The sequence below is a fragment of the Sus scrofa genome, chromosome 12 (assembly GCF_054392235.1).
Source record: "Sus scrofa isolate SSC_HxYL_T2T_F1_AM1 chromosome 12, Sscrofa_HxYL_maternal_Yorkshire_Landrace_v2.0, whole genome shotgun sequence".
In the NCBI taxonomy this organism is placed as follows: Eukaryota; Metazoa; Chordata; class Mammalia; order Artiodactyla; family Suidae; genus Sus; species Sus scrofa.
In genome coordinates, this window is record NC_139394.1 from 3,542,318 (window position 1) to 3,555,706 (window position 13,389).

The window sequence follows — 13,389 nt, forward strand, 5'->3', positions numbered from 1 at the left end:
TGGTGGGATTGACGACAAACACCCCAAGAGTGGGGAGGCACCGTGGGGGTGAGCACGAGGGGCAGAAGACCCCAAGGCTTTTCTTAAAGATGGCACGAAACCTCTGCCCGTGGAGCAGCCCCCACGCCCCTGAGCTTGCCCAGCCCAGATGTAACCCCAATCCTGGGGGGGGGTGCCCGCCCCCTGCTTTTCATGCCGATTACCCGGTTGGTGTTTGAATTCACTTTCAGAGTTTCGATGATGATTACGCTGACTTTGAGACCAAAATTCAAGACCTGGACAGGAGGCTGGCCACTATCTTTTGCCAAGGGTTCGATGACTGCAGTTCTATTGAGTCCTGTGCCAGGGTACGTGTGGCTGGGGTTCCGTGTTGACGGAGAATCCGTCAGGCCGCGCAGCGATGCCTGGAACGATTGCAGGGCTGGTCCCATCTGGCAGCGTCCTCTGTAGATGGAGAGCTGGGCCCAGAAAGCGCGGGCCCTTTCTCGGTGCCTTAGCCCGAGTTGGCAGGCAGCCCCTTGACTGGCATCCGGGGGGTCTTACTGCCACATCTTCCAGGAAGAGAAGAAAGTGAGCATGGGGTGGTTATCTTACGGGTTCACGCGGTGCTTCCTGTATCCTTATTTGATTCAGCTCCCCCACTCCTTGCATGGAGCAAAAGTTGACGCGAGGCAGAGCTGCTGTAAACATAAGACGCATCCCCATTTGCAGCTGCCGAGCCAAATGTCCGCTTTCTTCAGTATTTGAGACCCAAGAAGCAAACACAGAACCCTTTCGAGGAGCCGTCTCTAGGTGGTGGGGTTGTTACTGGCCAGGGTTCTTGGCCTTCCTTGGTCCGTAGACATTGATGAGGCCGCCCGAGAAATTCACACAAGACTTTTCTGGGGCTCCTGCTAAGGCAGGAGAGAGTGAAGAGGAGTAGCGGCTCCCTTGCTCCCTCCCCAAGGCGGGGCAAGCGGTTCGAATGTGGGGTGAGGGTAGGCGTGGCTTAGGTGGTCTGCCCACCCCCTTGGGGGGCGGGGATGCACAGGACCTGCTTGGCTCCCGGAACCCTGGTGTTTTGGCTCCTGGCTCTTCAGAAGCAGCAGTTGGGTGTTTTGGTCGTTGTGTATCTTGTCCATAACCTGCCCCAACCGCGCGTGCAAGGCAGTTCTTTCCAGTCCCATGTCTGTACCTGCTTTGTATTTTGTGGCTCAAGAAAATGCTTGTCCAGCCGCAAGCAGAGGGTCCCAGGTCCCAGCCTTGTCTCAGGGTGACGGCTGACATGGGTCTGTCTGTCGTGTATTTTCTACAATTTCCAAGTTGCAGGCATGAAGTGAGTCGTCCTTTGCCATTAGGAAAAAAAAAAAAAAAGGATGCTATGAAAACATTTTTTAAAATGGCTCACAGAAAAGCAGGAAAACCCCCAGAGAATATCAATTTGAAAGAGAAATGCAAATGGCCATACATAGTGGCTGTCGGTTTGGCCTTGCAAATAATCAGGAAAGTGCCAGGTAAAACAGCAAAGGTGCCTTGTCACGGACCAGGCCGGCTGGGACGGTGAGGGGCTAGACACTCTCCCCACTGCTGGTGGGTGCCCCCCTTCCGGAGGATCCCTGGGTAGTGGGCATAGTGGGGGGCGTGGAGACCGGCCCCTGGATCTTCCCGCTCTCAGCTCACGAGGCAGCTGACACGCAGGGCCAACAGGCCAGGTCGCCAACTTGCAGGCAGTCACCCAATACCAAGCACGTCCTATCCGTAGGCGGAGACCTGGTTCCCAGGGCACAGCTCACCCCGCTAGTCCCAGGACTGTCCGGTTTTGAAACGGAAAGTCCAGCATTGTGGAGACACACCCCCCCCCGCCCCCGATCCCAGGCAAACCAGGACCCTTGCCGAGCTGTCGGGGCGGTGGGGGGGGGGGGACTAAATAAGTGGGTGTGGGTGAGAACAGAGTCTGTGTGGTGATCAGAAGTTTCACGGCATCAGCCTATGTGTCACCTTTCTGATGCTGCTGTGACAAATTGCCGCCAGGGAAGCCAGCTGATTGACACAGCAAGCTCAGAAAAACATGATGAACAGAGTAAACCTGCATCCTCCCTCCTCTAAGTAGCAGGGCTCGGAAGTAGCTAAGATGATTTTTGGACTTTCCAGGGTCAGAAACAGATGGCTTGGGCTCCAGCGCCCGCTGGTGGACTTCTGGCTCACGTGGTGCTTTTGAGGCATCGTTCGCTGGGCGCACAGCCCACCCATTTAAAGAGAGCAGTTAAGTGGTTTCCATGCGTGGGGCACCGAGAGCTGCACCCCATCCACAGTCAGCTTCAGACCTTCTCCATCACCCCAGTCGTTCCCCACCTCGGGCAGCACCCATCCACGCTGTCTCTCTAGATGTGCCTCTTCTCACGTGGCACTGTTCGGAAATTTTGCATTGGTCACCAACATTGAAAAACTGCGAAAGTGCACATAAAAATCCGGGTTTTCACCCTCTCTTGGAGAAGTCGATCTGGCCACACCATCCTTCACGGTAACCAGTGGCTGCCAGGGAACAGCTGTCACCCAGTATAGACAGATCAGTGGTCCAGTTTGCCCCAGGCCTCACCACTCCTTATTGTCTCAGCCTAGCATTCTTCATGCACTTCTGTGCCCTGCTTTGCCCCAGCGATTGAGAGGGTGATCTTGGCGGGATGTGGCCTATGTGGCGACAGCTCATCCGGAGAATGGGTATTAGGGATTTAGGTGAATATGTGGTGTGTGTGCTCCGGCAGAGTGTTTATTTCTCCGCCTGCTTCCCTGCGTGTTTGTCACTCACGGCCCTCTGCAGGTCAGAGCTGTCCCCACCTCTTCCTCTGCAAGCCTCTGGGTTGCTGCAGGTAATGCAGTGCCTGGAGGAGAGGCCCGGTCATTCCCGTATTATCTCATTTAATGCGCTCAAAACCCAAGTTCTTGGCTAAACTCACTGACACTGTCCGCCCCATTGGACCAGCTAAGACAGCTCCAGAAACCTGCGCAAGGTCACATGGCTGGTCAGTAAGTAGGGACACCAGGGCTCCAGACCAGCTCTGAGCTTGGCTGCTCACAGGACCCCTTGACCCACTGGGCTGCTGTGGCCAAGAAGGCCATTGGTTTGGGCAGCCCAGGGGGTGGCCACCCTTCCAGAGGATGCTAGGGCTGGGCTTCCTGGGGCTGAGCTGGGGGCTCAGGAAGCCCACCACCCCTGAGCTGGCCCGGGAGGAACCCAGGGGGTGCGGGTGGGGGCGCCTGCAGGGCTGAGGCCCACCGCAGCAGCTCAGTCTACCCCCGGGTGTGTTCGTGGGGCACATCCCACTCCTAAATCGTGGCCTAAATCCGCTTCCGTGCTCCTCAAGGTCTTTTTCTAACCCTGAACTCTGTTTGTGCTGGATCAGAACGTGAGAGAGAAAACTCTGATGAGCCATCTCCCATCTGCTCCTCTTCGTCTCCCTACCTGAGAAGCCTTTCTTCCCATTTGGCTGCCCTGTGCTCTAACTGGGACAGGCCCTTGGGGTCCCCTCCCTCCCCGCCTCGTGCCCCCCGCCCCCTTGATTCCCTGCATGCTCCCAAGCTGCCTGGATGCTCTCTCACTGGCAGTGATTGCCCCGCAGCCAGGAAAGTTCTAGAGCAGTTTTCCACATTATCGTCTCCTGGCAGAGAATGAAATTAACCTCCTTCCCAGAAGCCAGAGGCAAACAGACAGACAGACAAACAGAAACACCAGGTAAATGTGAAATAAAGAGGAAAGGGAAGGACGGTGTCAAGAGGGTCACCCGCCAGCAAGAGCAATGTGTTTTTCCACCGGTCAGGTGCCAGTCTTCAGAGAAACGGCTCTGGTGACCCCTAAGTCGGGAGCCCCCCCGAAGGCGGTGCTGAGAAAGGACATTCGAGTTACAGCAGCATCTTCCTGAGGCGGTGGCTGCCCCGCCTGGCTTTCTGTGACCCGAATCTCTCTCCTCCTTCCTCTGTAGCCGTGATTCCTGTCTTTCCCCCAAAGGCCGTTTTTAGGGATCTTGGTCCCGTTTTTCACACTGAAAACCGGGGCAGTTCTGGGACTCTGGTCCAGCCCTTCCGGGCACCAAGGGCCCCCGCCACGTACCTCAGAGAAAGTGGCATTGTGTGGTCTGAGCCCTGATTTTTTTTTTAATAATTTCTATTTTTCCCATTATAGCTGATGTACAGTGTTCTGTCAATTTTTTGCTGCACAGCGAGGTGACCCTGTCACACATACATGTATACATTCTTTTTTCTCACATTATCAGGCTCCATCGCAAGTGACCAGACGTAGCTCCCGGTGCTACACAGCAGGATCCCATTGCTTATCCAGTCCGAAGGCAATAGTTTGCATCTACTGACCCCAGATTCCCAGTCCCCTCATGTCCCTCCTCCTCCCCCTTGGCAACCAAAGTCTGTTCTCCATATCCGTGATTTTCTTCTCTGTGGAAAGGTTCCTTTGTGCCGTATATTAGACTCCAGATATAAGTGAAACCATATGGTATTTGTCTTTCTCTTTCTGACTTGCTTCACTCAATACGAGAGTCTCTAGTTCCATCCAAGTTGCTGCAAATGGCACTATTTTGTTCTTTTTATGGCTGAGTAGTATTCCATTGTCTATATGTACCACATCTTCTTAATCCAGTCATCTGCTGGTGGACATTTGGGTTGTTTCCATGTCTGGGCTGTTGTGCATAGAGCTGCAGTGAACATGAGGGTGCATGTGTCTTTTTCAGGGAAAGTTTTGTGCAGATAGATGCCCAAGAGTGGGATTGCTGGGTCACATTCTGGTTCTGTGTATAGTTTTCTAAGGTACCTCCACACTCTTCTCCATAGGGGTTGTTGAGCCCTGATTAATCCCCTTTTCCTCTGGGAATCTTCTGCACCCCCCATGGGCTGGGCCAGGCAGGAGATGCGAGGGATGGAGGGAGAGAGCCTCGGGCATCTCTTACCCCTTCCCCTCGTCCCCTCCCTCCAGGTTGCAGTAACCCCCCCACCCACCCACTGCACAGTCCCCAGTGCGTGGTCACCACAGTGCAGGGATTTTTTTTTTTTTGTCTTTTTAGGGTCGCACCTGTGGCATATGGAGGTTCCCAAGCTAGGGGTCTAATTGGAGCTGTAGCCACTGGTCTACACCACAGCCACAGCAACATGGGACCCGAGCTGTGTCTGTGACTTACACCATAGCTCATGGCAACGCCGGATCCTTAACCCACTGAGCGAGGCCAGGGATTGAACCTGCCACCTCGTGGTTCCTAGTTGGATTGGTTTCCGCTGAGCCACAATGGGAACCCCTACAGGGATCTTTATCTGAGCCACCCCCCTGATTCCAGCCAGACCCTAAGGGAAACACCCAGATGATTCTGTCTTACTCTCTTCCACGAAGCTTTTCATTTTTTGAGTGATGGCCAGTGTGGCATCCGCAGACCACGAGGGTGTTACGCTCGCTGCTTGCAAGGTGCTTGGGCGTGGTGACCGCGCTCAGAAACGTGCACTGTCCTCCCAGGTCAGGGCTCCCAGGTGGACGGAACCTGGAAGCGACACATGGCTGGGGACTCAGGCTGTCCCCGCTCCCTGGAGGCTCAGCCTGTGCGTGAACCCTGCCGTCACCGCCGGTGATTCCTTCAAATCCCCAGGGCTCGACTTTCCCACGCTGAGCACCTGTGTGAGGTCTGGGCCCCGTCCCCACTGCCTCCTTCACCCGGTCAGCTCCAGGCCAAACACGCGGCCCTTTGTGGGTGGGCCGAACTGTGTCCTCTCGAGAGAGATGCTGAGGTCCTGACCCGGCGCCTGTGAATGATTGGAAATGAGGTCTTGGCAGACGTAACTGAGATGGAAGCCGAGGTCCCGCTGCTGGGGTGTGGGCCTTTAACCCCGAGTGTCTGGCGTCTGTGTAAGGAGAGACACAGAGCTGGACACGGGGAGGATGGTCACGTGACACCGGAGGCACGGGGAGCACAGCCGGCACCCCCCAGGGACTCTGGGAGGGCCTGGGCTGGGCTCTCCCTGGGGCCTTCAGCGGGAGCCAGCACCCACCCCCCCAGTCACCCTTGACTGTGGACTTGCTGTCCCCAGGCTGTGAGAGAAGAAATGCCTCGTAAGTTCCTGGCAGTCCCAGGGCACCCCCAGGACGCCCGCCCACACCCAGCATGGGGTGAGCTTAGTGGTTTAGGGAACCTGGGGGTGGTGTTCTGCCCCAGGCAGGCCCTCGAGGGTCAGTGCCCTTCCTAAGAGGAAGAATTCCCACGACCGAGACGTTTCTCCGTCAGGGTGTAGCGTAAGCTCTCATTCCGCAAGTGCCGTATCATGGCAGGTTTTTGGTTTTGGGGGAGTCTTTTCCCCTAACTTTTAAAACGGTATCTTTCAACCGCCAGAATCTTCTTTGCCCAAACCCTGACGTCTCCTGGGCCTGGAATACATTTTTCTAGACCTCGGACCTCGTTGGTCCTGTTGGTTTACAAGCTCATACGCAGGGACTCGGCTCATGTCAGCAAGAGTCCACAGGGGTCCGGCGAGCCACCTGCTGCCCAGAGGAAGCGTCTTTGTCTCAAGGGCCCGTGTCTTCCTGTCCTGAAGGGTGGCCGCCTGCACGGCGTCCGCAGCCACGCCGCTGGGGGTGGGCCCCCCCGCGAAGGTGCGTCTCGTGTCTCCGCAGCTCCTGCACATGTGCGGGGGCCTCCTGGAACGGCCTCTGATCCTCGCCGAGGTGGTGCCCAGGTACTCGGTCATGCTGGAGCTGTTCGACACGGAGCTGGACAACACCAAGGCCCTGTACGACGCCCAGATGGCGGCCTCGGCCGATGGGAACATCCCCCCCATCCACAAAAATATGCCCCCCGTGGCCGGGCAGCTCAAGTGGAGCCTGGAGCTGCAGGAGAGGCTGGAGGCCCCCATGAGGGACCTCAAGCACATTGAGCATCCGTGAGTGCGGGCGCCCGGCAGGCACCAGGCAGACAGCCGCTCCCCAGCTGCAGGGGTGGGGCATGGGCGTGGGTGTCTGTCCCACCTCTGAGGCAGGTCCCTTCACATCGGCCGAGCCTTTCCTTCCCAGGCCATGGTTCTAGGAGAGACCCTCTCCGTGCGGCCCCCTGCTCTGGGTGCCTTCTCAGCAGGTGGTGTCAGGATAAAGGACAAAGACACCCAAATAGGACCAGCAAAGGCGACTTCCCTGGCACTGGCCAGGGCAGGGAGTCAGCCACTGGCACTTGCTTTTGGCAGAAGCTGGAAGGCAGGTGGACGGCGGGGGCTGCTGGCTCCTGGCTCCTGGGTGGAGGCTGTCGTTTGTGTTTAAGCATCTCTGGTTCTCTCTGGTTGGTCCTAAGTTGGAAGGGAGGTGCCAGATGAGGGAAGCTGGGAGCTATGAGTCAAGTCCTGGCCATTCGGGACCAGCATTGCAAGGGTTGTCCTTTGGCTTTCTGGGCTGGTGGCTGTGGGGCTGGAGAGGCCCCCAGGGAGACCCTCTTGGGGTCCCGACCCTCCTCCCAACTCTGATTCCAGGGTCATGTCCAGCGAGGAGGCCAAGCTGATCTACCAGAAGTACGACGAGATGATGGAGCTGCTGAGAAACTACCGCGAGAGGATCTACCAGCAGTGGGTGGCGGGGGTGGACCAGGACTGCCACTTCAACCTGGGGCAGCCCCTGATCCAGCGGGACCCCGTCACCAGCCTCATCCACGTCAACTTCAGCAAAGCGGTGGGTGCTCTGGCCACAGCATCGGAAGACTGCCCCGGGACCTGGGCTTCCCTGAGGGGGAGCACGGGGCTTGTGGGCTGGCGTTCATGTCATGTTCAGCTAAAGCTTTATTAAGTATGCCCAGGATAGGAAGTTCCTTTGTGGCACAGTGGGTTAAGGATCCGGTGTTGCTGTAGTGCAGGTCGCAGCTGTGCTGTGGGTTTGATCCCTGACCCGAGAATTCCACGTGCCTTAGGTGCAGCCAAAAAAAAACTATGCCCAAGATATATTTAAGATACGAGATAAAATCATAGCATCTCGAACAAAGCTCAAATGAGTATGCTATTTTAAAGCTGGGCTGGGCATTCCCATCGTGGCACAGTGGTTAACGAATCTGACTAGGAACCATGAGGTTGCAGGTTCCATCCCTGGCCTTGCTCAGTGGATTAAGGATCCAGCATTGCTATGAGCTGCAGTGTAGGTCGCAGATGCGGCTTGGATCTGGCGTGGCTGTGGCTGTGGCTGTGGTATAGACTGGTGGCTACAGCTCTGACTCGACCCCTAGGCTGGGAACCTCCATATGCTGCAGGTGTGGCCCTAGAAAAGACAAAAAAGAAAAGAAAAAGCTGGTGTGCCTTTCATGGATTCCAAGAAGAAGTGTCAATTTGAGAATTAAGGAAAAAAAAAGTTAGCAGGCTCTAGTCAAGTCGGGCAAGCTGGAAGAAATTCACCCCATCCAGGGCCCAAACCCGGGTAGTTGGCCGTGTACAAGGACAGGGTCTGAGGCAGCCTGAAGCCCTACAAGCACCTGCCCTACAAGGAAGCGTCTTCCCTGCTCGGATCCAGGCAGTGGTGCCAGGAGGCAGGGAAGCCACATGTGACATTTCCTCTAAAACCATCTCTGACCAAAACTCACGCTGTCCTTCAGCAAGTGTCTTCTGAGCACTTACTTTGTGCAGGTGCTTGGGATAAATTAGTGAACCCACAAGGCCCTCCTTCTGGAGCTTCTCTCCTATAGGGAGAGAGAGAGATGCAGAGATGACAGAAGTGGGCAGGGGAGGGGCGGGGGCGGGGAGGAGGGACCGTCGAACCAGCAGCACAGAGCGCTCCTACCTCTAATGCGTGAGGAGGTGGCGGTCGGTGCCCCAGCGAAGGGGAAGGGCAGGTCGGGGGGCACGGACGGGGCTGCAGGAAGGCGGCAGGTTGCAGTTGGGGATGTGAGCAGAGACCCCCAGGGGGTAAGGGACGTGGCCGGGTGCTGTGGGAGCAGCATGGGGGCCAGTGGGGCCGGGTGGAGGGAGCGCAGGGGAGGTGGGGGGAGAGGAGGTGAGCAGAGGGCGGAGGAGGATGGAGCTCGGAGGGCCTCATGGACCACAGAAGGGCGAGGTCTCGTTCTGGGTGAGGCGGCAGCCACTGCAGGGTTTTGAGCAGCGGGGGGCCCTGATCTGGTCTGGGTTCCTAAGGGTCCCTCTGATGCTGCGTGCCAAGGGACTGGGGAGAGGGCCAGGCCAGGAGCACAGAGACCACATGGGGCTGAGTGTTCCTCCAAAAACCTGGGGAGCTAGGGTGATGCCATCGCTGTGCTGGCATCAGGACGGGCCAGCAGGGAGCAGAAGTCCTGATCCTGCCAGCAGAGCCCACCCCGGCCACGCCTCCCTCAGCTGTGGCACCACACCCAACCCTGGCTGCAGGAGCATCCAGGGACAGACCCCCACCTGTGTGCCAGGGACAGAGCCTCCCCTGTGCAGCCAAGTGCTGTGCCACTGACGTCCCCCCACCCTGACCGCTCCCATCCTCTCTGTCCCCCTTAGTTGGTGGCGGTGCTGAGAGAGGTCAAGTACTTGAACTTCCAGCAACAAAAAGAGGTCCCCAGCAGCGCCGAGACCCTGTTCTCGCAGCACGAGACCTTCCGCAAGTTCGTGGGCAACTTGGAACTTATCGTCGGCTGGTACAACGAGGTGAGCGGGGGTCGCACTGTTTCGTTTAGAACAAGCGCCGGTGTACGAGCTCCACGTGGAGCAGAAGCGGCCCTATAAAGGACAAAAAGACAAAAGAAAAGAAAAAGAAATCCAACAAAGATTATTTAGACTAAAAACAGAAACTTGATCACCCGCCTCTGAATTTCCAAACAAAAGCCACCCAGCACACGCCAGGGAAGCCGGTTAGCTTCAACCGTGAATGTGAACGCTGTTGTTCTGCTAATAAAAACTTTGGGCAAGTCCAGGGGGTGGGAGAGTCAGTGCGGGAGCTGAGCGCCTGCCATGGCTTCTTACTGATGCCACCTGCCCTCTCTGGAGACCCCCCAGGTCCCTCAGATGTGTTTTTTATTCTTAAGGGTTGTTTCTGTCGTTAATGCCTGAGCGAGGTGAGCCCGTGTGCGGTGCTTTAAGGAACCTGCTGGGAAGTTCCCGTTGTGGCGCAGTGGTGAACGAATCCGACTAGGAACCATGAGGTTGCGGGTTCGTTCCCTGGCCTTGCTCACTGGGTTAAGGATCCTGCGTTGCCCTGAGCTGTGGTGTAGGTTGCAGATGTGGCTCGGATCCTGCGTTGCTGTGGCTCTGGCGTAGGCCGGCGGCTACAGCTCTGATTGGACCCCTAGCCTGGGAACCTCCATATGCCGCGGGTGCGGCCCTAGAAAAGGCAAAAAGACAAAAAAAAAAAAAAAAAAAAAAACCCTCTGGGGAGTCTGGGAAAATCCCCTAAGGACGTGGATTTGTACCCCCGGCGATTGGAAAGTCATAAACTGGGCGTATCGGATGGATCTCGTTACCGCCGGCACAGAGGCCTGCTAACGTCCGCGGCTGTCTGGGTCCCGCGTGTACTTGCTCAATGTCCAAGCTCAGAAGCGGGATCGGTGTCTCACAGAGTCACGCGTTATGATTCCGAAGACGCCTTCGCTTACTTCTGTCTGGTTCCCACTGGTCGTAGCCCTCGAGCCTTATTTCCCTGCTCCCACTATACCCTCTTCTAAGAGCTCATTCTCTGAAAAGGAGGACACGGGGGATGGGGGGGGCCCCTTAGAGCACCAAGTGTATGTGAAGGGTTGTCGTGAAAGGCAAACAGCATCTAATGTCCATTTATTTGTTTGTTTATTGTCTTTCGAGGGCCGCACCCGCGGCACAGGGAGGTTCCCAGGCGAGGGGTCTCATCGGAGCTACAGCTGCTGGCCACAGCCACAGCCCCGGCACTGCCGGGTCCCCCATCCCCTGAATAAGGCCAGGGATCGAACCGTCACCCTCGTGGATCCTAGCTGGGTTTATTTCTGCAGAGCCACAGTGGGAACTCCTGAGCTACATTTTCAAAGTTTCCTGGTATATATGCGTTGCCTCAGCATTTGCAAATGTCCTTCTCTTTCCACCCCGTGACTTGGGTGATTAGGGGTTAAGCGTGTACAGAAGTCCTTGGTGATCAAAGGTAATTTTAAAAGTTGGAATCTCCTGAACTTTGATTTACGTATTAAACAGCACTAAGTGTAATTGGTTTGGTTGGTGTTGAGTTACACGCCTTCCCGTGAGACCGTGAGATTTTCCTAAATGGATGTGTAGTTAGTTGATTTACAAGTCAGGTTAGTGTCAGATGGACATGGCGTGATTCAGTTATACGCCCACATATGAATTAGTCTTCAGATTCTTTTCAGTTATAAGCTGTCACAAAATATGGAGTTTAGTGGCCTTGTTGTTTCTCTATTTTGTACATAGCAGATTATATCTGTTAATCCCAAGCTCCTAATTTATCCTTCCCCCATTTTCCCCTTTCATAACCATAAATTTGTTTTCTGTTGTCTGTGGGTCTATTTTGTAAACAAGTTCCTTTGGTTTTGTTTCTTGCTTTTTTAGTTTCCACTTGTAAGTGATATCATATGATACTCGTCTTTGCTGTCTGGCTTTACTTAGTATGATCATCTCTAGGTCCATCCATGTTGCTGCAAATAGCATCCTTTCATTCTTTTTTATGGCTGAGTAGTATTCCATCGTGTATATACCACATCTGCTTTATCCATTCATCTGTCATTCATCTGTCGATGGACATTTAGGTTGCTTCCATGTCCTAGCTATTGTAAATAGTGCTGCTGAGAACATAGGGGTACGTGTATCTTTTTTTTTTTTTCCAAGAAAAGTCTCTCTATTTTTTTTTTAAGGCTGCACTTGTGGCATATGGAAGTTCCTGGGCTAGGGATAAAATCAGAGCCATGACTGCTGTCCTATGCCACAGCCACAGCAACACGGGATTCAAGCTGCATCTGCATCCTACACTGCAGTTTGCCGCAATGCCAGATCTTTTTTTTTTTTTTTTTTTTTGTCTTTTGTTGTTGTTGTTGCTATTTCTTGGGCCGCTCCCGCGGCATATGGAGGTTCCCAGGCCAGGGGTTGAATCGGAGCTGTAGCCACCGGCCTACGCCAGAGCCACAGCAACGCAGGATCTGAGCCGCGTCTGCAACCTACACCACAGCTCACGGCAACACCGGACCGTTAACCCACTGAGCAAGGGCAGGGACCGAGCCCGCAACCTCATGGTTCCTAGTCGGATTCGTTAACCACTGTGCCACGACGGGAACTCCCAATGCCAGATCTTAACCCACTGAGCGAGGCCAGGGATCGAACCCACATCCTCATGGACACTATGTCGGGTTCTTAACCCATTGAACCACAGTGGGAACTCCAAGGGGGTGCACGTATCTTTTTGAATCACAGTTTTCTCCGGATACAGGCCCAGGAGTGGGATTGCAAGATCATAAGGCCGCTCCGTTTTTAGTTTTCCGAGGCGCCTCCATGCTGTTGTCCATAGTGGCTGCGCCAGTTTCCATCCCTGCCACCCGGGTGGGAGGGTGCCCTGTACCATGAGACAGTTTTGAATCTGCTTGGATTCGGAACAAAGTCCCTGAAACCGTGGCCTTTGTTTTTGCAGATAAAGACCACAATGATGGATGTAGAATTTCCACTGATAAAGTCGGAATTGGAAGCAATCGATGTCCAGTTACTGGATGCTGAAAGGACCCTGTTCTGGAACAGCGAAGGTACCAAGGCAGCGCTCATTGCCCCTCGGGCTGAGCGTGGGCGAGAGGGCACGGGGGCGGGGGGCGGGGGTGTCCAGCCTGCCTGGCATCTGGAATGCGCGGTCCGCCTGCCGGGGACAAGGGGCCACGACGTACATTGCTCCTCAGCCGCGCGTTTCGCGAGGGGCTCGCCACGACTTCTTCTGCTTCAGGCCCCCGAGAGTGGACGTGCCAGCCGAGGGCTGTCTTGTAACAGGGCGTGTTTACACCAGAATTATGCTTCTATTCTAGGTGTGTTTGATTATATTCAAGAGATGAGAGAAATCTTACACAACTTGCAGAACAGGATACAAAAGGCAAAACAAAACGTGGAGGCAATTTCCCAGGCCATGATGGTAAGTAGCCGCCTGCAGGCACGCAGCAGGTGGGGGCCAGGGGGTGCTCCTGCAAAGCGCCCAGGGCAACGCGGGCCCCTGCTGTTTGAGGCTCTGGACCAAAGGGGTGATGACCACGTCAGGCAGGCAGCCCCCAAAGCAGAAAACCCCCAGGTCACTCTGCAGAGCTCTGCTCCATGTGACTCTCTCCAGCTCAGCCAGGGCGTGAGCTCCAGGAACAAGGGTGGGGAGGCTGGGCCGAGCCCCCCAGGAACGTGCTCGCTGCGGAGGGTCTGAGTCTGCAGACACCTGCCCCCGGCCGGCTCTGACGTTCACGTCTCTTCTACCTCGAGGCTCCTTTGGCTTATCCA

At 55.5% G+C, this 13,389-nt stretch overlaps 1 protein-coding gene across 1 annotated transcript in view; it reads left to right on the forward strand.

Moving 5' to 3' along the window:
- The window catches only part of DNAH17 (dynein axonemal heavy chain 17), a 111,746-nt gene that overhangs the window by 18,575 nt on the left and 79,782 nt on the right, over nucleotides 1–13,389 (forward strand). The window contains exons 14-19 of the mRNA XM_084983417.1: nucleotides 231–347; nucleotides 6,635–6,900; nucleotides 7,477–7,672; nucleotides 9,463–9,609; nucleotides 12,557–12,665; nucleotides 12,936–13,039. Coding sequence (XP_084839543.1) covers nucleotides 231–347; nucleotides 6,635–6,900; nucleotides 7,477–7,672; nucleotides 9,463–9,609; nucleotides 12,557–12,665; nucleotides 12,936–13,039 — 939 coding nt within the window. The remainder of the gene's footprint in view (nucleotides 1–230; nucleotides 348–6,634; nucleotides 6,901–7,476; nucleotides 7,673–9,462; nucleotides 9,610–12,556; nucleotides 12,666–12,935; nucleotides 13,040–13,389) is intronic.